Source organism: Taeniopygia guttata, chromosome 9 (genome assembly GCF_048771995.1).
Source record: "Taeniopygia guttata chromosome 9, bTaeGut7.mat, whole genome shotgun sequence".
Classification (NCBI taxonomy): domain Eukaryota; kingdom Metazoa; phylum Chordata; class Aves; order Passeriformes; family Estrildidae; genus Taeniopygia; species Taeniopygia guttata.
This window is the reverse complement of record NC_133034.1, coordinates 17230820-17239756: the sequence shown is the minus strand read 5'-3', so window position 1 is coordinate 17239756 and position 8937 is coordinate 17230820. Positions and strand designations below refer to the sequence as shown.

Genomic DNA, 8937 nt, shown 5'->3' with positions numbered 1-8937 from the left:
AGCCTCTAGCAGGAGGGAAACTGAGGCAGCCACATACCCATTCCTGGGGCTGCTCCAGCAGACTGCCATCCTTCAGCTCCAGGGCCACCAGGGACACTCTGCGATACAGGGAAGGCGAGGGGTGCCTGGCTCAGCCCAGTGCCCTCCCTCTGCTCACCCACTGCCCGTCTCTTGCCCCAGATCGACCAGGACGGGCTGACCCTGCCCAAACTGACCCTCTGCCTGGGGCAGGATGAGGAGAGTGAGAAGGTGAGGGGGGCACAACGATGCCTTGGGGACAGCAGGAGAGGGACCAGCAGCCAGCATGGTTGGCAGACAGAAGTCACCTCACTGCCAACAGTGCTGGGCACTGGGGTGACATAGGACAGTGGGGGCATCCTGCCCTGCTGCCTGGTTGGAGGCTGGAAAGCCTGGAGGGGGTTCCCTCCAGGGTGGCATGGAGTGGGGGTCCGCATGCCCATTCAGTGCCTGCCCTGGCAGCTCAAGTGGAAGTGCTTGCTGGACCACATCTTCCCTTTCCCGGCAGGGTCCTGGGCAGTGTCCCGCAGTTTGAGGAGTTTGGATGGGCCTTCCACTGCCCCAAGAACTTGCCCATGAACCCAGTGCACAAGTGCTCAGTGTGGTGAGGCCGATCCCCCTCCAGCAGGCTGGGACCCTCCATCCCCTCCCCTGCCTAAGTGACACCCTGTGCCCACTGCCCAACTTCCCATCTCCCCTTCCTATTGTCCAGCTAAAGGGGTGTCACGGGGGGTCACCCCAAAGGCAGGCACTGCCCTATGGGTGTAGGCAGCAGAGACACTCGGGCTGGGCAGCTGCCTCCTGCCCACCCACCTCCAATCCGCTGCCCTGCGCGCTGAGGAACACCTTGTTCCATGGAGGAACAAGGGCACACCCAGGCACCCCTGTGCCCCCTTTTCTGTCCACCTAGCCCAAACCCTTCACCCAGCCCTACCACATCCATCCCAGCATCAGTCAAAGCAGGGGGAGGACTCCAGAGTTCCCAAGGGCCTGCCCCATGCCAAAAGCCTCCCCTGCACGGTGCCCTCCTCCCCGTGCCAGCCCCCTCCTGTCCATGCAGCAGCCCCGCCGAGGTGGGGCACAGTGGTGCAGCTGGGCCGGGCGGTGCCAGCCTGCCTGGGAGCACATGCACACGGACACTGCTGTATTTTTTTCTGCTGTTTCTGGTCAATAAAGCACTGGATATGCTGGGTGGCTGCCAGGGGCCATGGCCAGGGAATGGGGGCAGTGGGCAGCACCCCCAGCCCTGCCCACATGGCACAGGCACTCCCACTGCACCAACACGCCTCTCCCACAGGGTCACACTGTGTGTTTATTGATCACCCCACTGCCCGCGATTCGGTGTCCCCGTGGCTGCTGCATCCACACCAGGGGTGCTTCAGAAAGCTGCCAACACGTGCCACAGCATGGGGAGGGAGGCCGTGTGGGGTGCCCTGGGGACATGGGGTCAGCGGAAGAGGGGCAGAAGGAGGGCAGGCAGGAGCAGGGCCAGGGGGGTGGCGCGGATGCCAGGGGCAGAGTCCCGTTGGCGGCAGTCGGTGTAGGGCTCGATGCAGGCGGCGTAGGCCATGGCGTGAGCTACATAGGTCTGCTCCTGCACCCCGTGGAAGAGGTGGGCCATGGGGCCCTTGGCCAGGATGGCCACGTCCTCACCACCATGGGTCTCTGACTCCAGGGGCACAGCCGCCTGTGGCTGGTAATCGAACTGCACTGGGGAGGGAAAAGAAAGATGTGAGGGGGGACAGCGATGGCCCTCAGCAACACCCCACCTCCCACCCATGGTCCCTGTGCCCTTACTTGCTGTGGCTGGGTCCACGCTGGGCCGGTCAGGCCCTGGGTATCCGGGCCCATTCCCATAGAGGATTGATGTGTAGCTCTTCCTGTCACTGGCTGTTGCCGGCGCTAGACCTAGGTAGGGAAAATGGAGGAAAAGGAGGAAGAGGAGGAGTAGGATCAGCCACGGAACACCCGTATCATCCTGCCCGACACAGTCAGGGTGCCACAGGGTGGCAGTCCCCAGGAGAGGGCAGAGCCCCACCGAAGATGGAGGAGCCACGCAGGGTGTAGCCACCAAAGGTGAAGACGTGTGAGTGGTCAGCGGTGACGACGGTGAGGGTCTCAGCCTCATCTGTCATGGTTCCTGCCCGCTCAATGGCCTGGTCAAACTCCACTGCCTCCGTCAGTGCCTTATGGGGTGAACCTTCATGGTGGCCACGGTCTATTCTGCCACCTGCAGATCGGCACCCACGGTGGGCTGGGGACCGACAGCAGCACACACACCTCCTGTCCCCAGCCTACAACCCCCTCTCACTGGCCCCAGGGGCACGAGCCCCAACTTATCTTCCACAAAGAGGTAGAAGCCTTTGGGGTTTCTGCTCAGGATGGTGATGGCTGCCTCTGTCATCTCAGTAAGTGACGGGTCCAGGGTGGTGTTACGCACCTGGTTGTACTTGGTGTCCACAGGTTCAAAGAGACCTGTGAGGGAATGTGTTGGGGACAACATCAGTGCCTGTGTGTCCCAACGCCTGTTGGGTCCAGGCACAGGGGTCATTTGTTACCCATCAAATACTTCACGTTGGGGTCGGCGGCAGCAGCCAGCATCTCTGTCCTGTTCCAGACATAGCGGGCACCCTGTGGGCAAATCCCTTACGGGGTCAGTGGGTGCCTGGCCCTGTGCCGGGCAGTGGGCAGAGGAGCGACCCCGATGCAGCACCCACCGGCCGTGCCTCCAGCCACATGTTGATGAGGTTGTGCCCATCCTCACGGATCCCATTCTGCCTGCTGTCGGCAGGGTATTCGGGGTCTGGCGTCCCCACGGGGGTCATGTATATCCGACCCCCTCCCAGGATCACCTGGAGGGGATGAGGTGGACGAAGTGTTAGTGGGGGTGCCCTGGGAGGGGTCTGTCCCTGCTCTCCTCCTCCCGTGCGTGGGCACTCACGTTGATGTCGACATTGTGGATCAGCTGCCAGGCGATGTCCTTGCAGCCCTGCATCCGCGCCTCCTGGGGCATGCTGGCGTCCGCGTACCAGTCCCGGTTCACCACGTGAGCGTAGGTTCCCGAGGGCGACGCGTGCTGCACCCGTGTCGTGGTCACGACGCCCACTGCCTTCCCTGCCAAACCCCTCTCATTAGACCCCAGCAAGGGCAACACGGGGTCCCCACCACCAAGCTATGGGATGCACATGAGGGGAAAGCTCCCAGTGGGGCACCCCCTGTCCCCACAGTGTCCCCCAGCCCTGCCTCCCCCGTTACCAGCTTTGCGGGCTCGCTCCAGCACGGAGATCACCTCGTTGCCGGCCGTGGTGCTGCACTCCGAGAAGCGGGCGGCTGCGCTCACCCCTATGGTCTTGTAGTTGCCCTTCACCCCACAGAGATAGGCTGTGGCTGTCCCCGCGCTGTCGGGGACATGCCTGTCCACATTGTAGGTCTGCCAAGGACAGAAGGACTCAGGGCTGGGGTCCCCAGTGGGGTGTTCCCCCAGCACCCCCTGCCATGCTGATTCACTCATCCATGGGCTAGTGTGGGGTGGCGAGGGACCCCATACACAATGTACGTGCAGCCCTGGGCTGCCAGCAGCCCCATGCCCAGGATCACCATGGCCCCATGCTCAGGATCACCATGGCCCCATGCCCAGGATCACCATGGCCCCATGCCCAGGATCACCATGGCCCCATTCCAGCATGCTGGAATTTACCTTAGACAGAGCCACATAGGGGAAGGCATCCAGGGCAAGAGGGGTCTCAGGGCCCAGCTTCCCCTTCTGCTGCCCCCTAAGGATGCGGGTGGCTGTGATGCTGGGGACCCCGAATCCTGAGCAGAGAAAGAGTCCTGGTCACCCTCTGGACCAGGTGCCCTGCACACATCCTGCACAGTAGAGTTCTGGCCATGTCAGCCTGCTTGCTGGGGTGCCAGCTGGACTCACCATCCCCAAGGAAAATGATGAGGTTTTTGGCTTCCCGTATCCTGGGCTGGGTTTTAAAGGAGGCATCGATGGCTGCAGCTGCCTGCTTGTACCAGAAGGATGGATTCTCCTCCTCCGCTGGGACAGCGCAAACACCCATCAGTCCCAGCACAACAGCCCAAGCATCCCTGGGGCACCCCTGAAGGGCACCCACAGCCAGGGATCCCTCGTTCCCTGGACACTCCCACGCTGGGGCCTCCTGTCCCACGGACCAGGTGGTTCAGGGGGCTTTTTGGGGAGGGGAGAGACCAGCAGGCTTGCACTGACTGCCTGGCCCCAGGCTCTTGGGGCAGGGAACAAGGGGGGCCAGCAAAACCAGACATCATGGGAAGTCATCTGGTGAGTGGGGTGGGGCCAAATCCATGGTAGGAAGTGGAGATAGAGGATACAGGCACTTCCCCCAGACCAGGCCCCAGCACAGAAGCAAGCAAACACCTGAGGGGAAAATGGTTCCAAACCCCGAGAAGGGCAGGCCCAACTAACCCCCACTAATTCTTCTTCAGCTGGGCAGCCCCAGGTCCCATCCCCAAGCCCTCCTTGTGGCCAGCCAGGCTGACACCCTGCTGCCCTGGACACCCATCGCAGCCAGCCAGGCGCCCATGCCCATCCTTGTCCCCACCTGGGATGACAGCGGTGCTGAGCCCCACGCAGAGGCAGAGGGTGAGGGATGCCAGGAGCTGCATGCTGAGATCTGACAGGCCAATGCTGCTGGCAGTGCCTGTAAATCCAGCAGATATGGGAGGGACTTTGGACGCGGACCAGCCCTAGCAGGGTGTGTGGAGGGGTTCTCCACATCTCGGCTGAGTGCAAAGGCCGTGGGCCTGGGCCGATGTCACCTCCTTGGCACAGCGCCCTGTCCGTGCTTGGCACAGACGAGCTTGGGGCACAGACAGATGCAGGGACAAGAGGAAGTGCAGTGCTGGAAGGAAATCCCGCCCTGGCCACGGTGCTGTGGTGCCAGGCAGGGCAATGCACTGTCCCGGGGTGCCATGGGCAGCGCTGAGCATTGGACCTGGGAAAATGGTGGGCATGGGAAGCACCTGGGCTCACTCGTGCACCGAGCTCCCTGCTCTCTTCCCAGGCTTCCATGAGCAGTAAATCCATGGATGCAGACTAAAACTGTGCTACTTGCTCAGCCCTCTATAGGAATGTACCAACCCGTGTGTACCGTGCTCCAACCAGGCAAAGCTGGGGAGGACATTGCCTCCCCTCAGGGACATTTCATCATCTCCTGCACCCCAGTGCCTCCAGCGCTGGTCCCAGGGGAGAACCAGGAGCCACAGCAACTGTGGAGGCAGGCACAGGGCAGCATGTCAGGAGGTGATGGCCGCTGTGACCCTCGGCACAGCGGATGGAGACGAAACAACCTGTGTTTATTGCATGCCTTGGTCCTGTGCACAGTGGGACTCAGGCAGAGCCTCTCAGCCCCTCACCGTGAGGGCAGCCATGCAGAGGGCCAGGAGGGCGAGCAGGGGCTGTGGGGAGCAGCGTGTGCCATGGGAGGCCCTGCGGGCTGCCCTGCACCCAGGCTCTGTGGCATAGGGCTCGAGGCAGGCAGCGTAGGCCATGGCATGGGCGATGTAGTGCTGCTCCTGCACCCCGTGGAAGAGGTGGCCCATGGGGCCCTGGGCCAGCACCACCACGTCTTCCCCACTGTGAGTCTCTGTCTCCAGGGGCACAGCTGCCTGCTGTCTGTAGTCCTTGTCCTCTGCAGGGGGAAGAGGAGAAATGAGGCCGTGGGTCTGGATCCCTGACATGTCACAGGGGTGGGGGCACAGCTCCCATCACTCCCGCATCAGCATGATCTCTGCAGTGGGTGACTCCTGAGCCTCACAGTGACACCAGGACCCTGTGTGGCATTCATGGCCATTCCAGATGGACACTGTCCGCAGCCACCCTGTGCCTCCACCCAATCCCCAGCAGACTCACTGGAAACTGTCCCCAGCCACCCCATGGCTGTGCCACATCCCAGCAGCCTGGTACCTGCAGCAGGGAGGTTGGCAGCTGGACGGGCCCCATCACGGATGCTGTAGCCAGGACCATTGCCATAGAGAATGCTGGTGTAGGCTCGCTTGTCCTTGGCTTTCTTGGGGGCCAGCCCTGGCACAGGGAAAGACACTGTCACCCCCTGGGTACCCCTCCCCAGCTCCCTGTCTTGCAAGCTCAGCCTCCCATGGTAGCAGCAGGGTGAGGTGGTAAGAGGGATGCTCACTGCCCCTTTCCAGGACCCACCAAAGATGGAGTTGCCACGTGGTGTGCTGCCCCCAAAAGTGAAGACATGGGAGTGATCGGCCGTCACCACGGTCAGGGTGTCAGCAGGGGAGGTGAGCTCTCCCGCCCGTGCCACCGCCCGGTCCAGCATCACGGCCTCCATCAGCGCCTGCTTGGCCCGGCCACTGTGGTGGCCATGGTCGATTCTGCCACCTGCATGGGGAATGTGGCTGTCACCCTTTCCCTGGTCCCCTTGGATAGCCACCTGCTCCCAGGAGCCACATCCCACCTCAGCCCCAGCCACACTGCCCGCCTGGAGCTACTCATCTTCCACAAAGAGGAAGAAGCCATTGGGGTTCCTGCGCAGGATGCGGACGGCCTTTTCCGTCATCTCCACGATGGAGGGGTCTGTGGATGTGTTGCGGTTCAGCTCATACTTCATATCCTTGGGCTCAAAGAGGCCTGGGGGAGGAGGGTAAGAGGGTCCATGATGGGGCTGCTTTGTGCCCCTGCTGACACATCCAGAGAGGGGAGGAGGAAGCATTGCCATTGGTGCAGCCAGTGATGCTCCTACCCATAAGGTGGCTCACAGAGTCATCTTTGACCGCATCCAGGCCTTTCTTGTCCCATACATAGCGGGCACCCTGCCAGTGAGAGCAGAACCAGTGCCAAGGGCACACACCCTGTGCCCAGAGTTTCATTTCCTCTTCCCCTGCACACTACCTGCTTGGCACTCAGCCACTCAGCAATCAAGTCCCGGCCATCCTTCCTGGTGCCATTTTGATCCGGGTCCTCTGGGTACTCAGGGTCCGGAGTCTGCTTGGGGGTCATGTACATCCTCCCGCCGCCCAGGATCACCTGCCAGGGAGCTCAGCAGACCCTCCCAGGGTTCCTGGTGTCCCCTCCCTCCCGCTCCCGCTCCCCAGCTCACGTTGATGTCAGTGTTGTGCACCAGCTGGTAGGCGATGTCCTTGCAGCCGTCCCGCAGGGCCTCCGTGGGCATGTTGGCGTCAGCGTACCAGCTCCGGCTGGCCGAGTGCGCGTAGGCTGCCCCGGGGGACGCGTGCTGCACCCGCGTGGTCGTCACGATGCCCACGGACTTGCCTGCAGCGTGGGCAAGGGTTTACAGGGAGTCCATCCAGCCCTGCACGGCACTGGATGGCTGTGCCCAGCTTTCCGACAGGGTTTCCTGCTGCCCCGTACCCGCCAGCCTGGCCCGGTGCAGGACAGAATCCACCTCATTGCCGAAGGTGGTGCGGCATTTTCCATAGACGGCTGCCCCGCTCAGTCCCAGAGTCTTGGCGTTGGCCTTCACCCCACAGAGGTAGGCGGTGCCCGTGCCAGCGCTGTCGGGCACCTGCCGGTCGATGGTGTAGGTCTGGAAGCGAGATGGGTGCAGTGGGGATTCAAGCAGGAGTAGCAGGAGTGTCCCCCCAGCCCTGTCCTTCTCACCTTGGCCAGAGCCACGTGGGGAAAGGTCTCCATGGCCAAGACGTTCTCCTCGCCTGAGCCGCCGGCCAGCTGCCCCTTGTAGATCCGAGCTGCAGACATGGTGGACAGCCCCATGCCTGCGGCCACATCCGAGTCACTGGGTGGCAGGGGGCTGGGCCAGGCACAGCCCTGCCATCCCTGCTCTCCAGACACAGCCCAAGGGCTTGCCCCAGCCCCATCTTCTCATCAGCTGCATCCCCTGGCTGTTGGGGAGCTGCAGGGCCTGGCAGTGACCCGGGGCACTCACCGTCACCCATGAAGAGGATGATGTTTTTGGCCCGCTGTGCTGCTGGCTGCAAGGCTAGGGCCAACTCCAGCCTCCTCCTGGCACCTTTATTCCAGTAGCCTGGGGTCTTCTCAGCATCTGGAGGTGTCAGCAGAGCTGGGAATTTCTAGGTGCACTCCCAGGGGTCCAGCATGCCCATCTCTACCCAAGGTGAATTTAGCTGCTATAAACTCCCGCCGTGGAGGACCAGGAAACCCCTGGAGACCAGCATGGTCTTTTTCAGACCAGCACTGTTCAGAAACCACCTGTAGAAGGGAAACTGAGGCACAGTTTGGCAGGGAAGTCCCTTGTGCCTCTTGGCAGAGTGGATGAGGAGCCTGAGGATCAGCCACAGTGAGTGCAATGGCTGGGTAACCATGGCTGGCTGTGGCTCTTGGGCCACTTTATCCAAAGTCAGGAATGGGGGTTGGGAGCAGCAGGGACTGGGGCGGGGGGGGCAGGACCTGCTCTGGGGGGGAAGCTGAGACCAATCCATTCAAAGCTTGTGGTCTCAGAGCACCCTGAGGTAGCTGTGAGCGTTCCCGTTTGCTGGCATCCCAAGGGGAGGTGACATGGTCCCTGGAGTTCCCCAGGGAAGTGACACCAGCCCCAACATCCCCCACCAGAGGTTCTTACCCCACTGTCCCACACGTCCCCTGTCACCAGAGGCTGCAGTGGCGAGCTGGGCGAGGAAGCAGAGGAGAAGGCAGGTTCCAGGGGAAAGCGGCCGCTCCATGTTGCCCACCCCAGCTCCCTCCTGGAATGCTGCCTTAGTCCAGGCCGAGGGGACAGCCCTTTATGGCTCTTCCCTGTCCCGTGAGACGATGGGCTGATAACATTCACGGACTATCTCCAGCCCTCCCAAGGCCTCGCCCCACCCTGGGGCCATCCCTGCCCCCACCAGCAAGGCAGGACCTCCAGCCTGTCCCTGAGAACCAGGGCACCTCTGGGCCCCAGCTCCCAAAGGGGCGGCTGCCTGCGGGACCCC

The 8937-nt window shown here is 62.5% G+C and overlaps 2 protein-coding genes across 2 annotated transcripts; both read right to left on the bottom strand.

Moving 5' to 3' along the window:
• Positions 1 to 1312: 1312 nt before the first annotated feature.
• Positions 1313 to 4735, bottom strand: LOC100231768 (intestinal-type alkaline phosphatase). The gene is made up of 11 exons (XM_030280358.4): positions 4602 to 4735; positions 3944 to 4060; positions 3716 to 3831; positions 3274 to 3448; positions 2960 to 3132; positions 2736 to 2870; positions 2577 to 2649; positions 2361 to 2493; positions 2057 to 2250; positions 1816 to 1926; positions 1313 to 1728 (listed from the first exon to the last, which is right to left on the bottom strand). Exons 1-11 carry the CDS (start codon positions 4663 to 4665, stop codon positions 1466 to 1468), a joined length of 1554 nt encoding a protein of 517 aa, XP_030136218.4. The 5' UTR covers positions 4666 to 4735; the 3' UTR covers positions 1313 to 1465.
• A 198-nt stretch (positions 4736 to 4933) lies between these two features.
• Positions 4934 to 8685, bottom strand: LOC100219277 (intestinal-type alkaline phosphatase-like). Its single transcript, XM_072933538.1, has 11 exons — positions 8586 to 8685; positions 7932 to 8066; positions 7646 to 7761; positions 7397 to 7571; positions 7125 to 7297; positions 6917 to 7051; positions 6768 to 6837; positions 6517 to 6655; positions 6215 to 6423; positions 5966 to 6082; positions 4934 to 5690 (listed from the first exon to the last, which is right to left on the bottom strand). The coding sequence occupies exons 1-11, from the start codon at positions 8683 to 8685 to the stop codon at positions 5404 to 5406; spliced, it is 1656 nt and encodes a 551-aa protein (XP_072789639.1). The 3' UTR covers positions 4934 to 5403.
• Between the last annotated feature and the right edge of the window lie 252 nt (positions 8686 to 8937).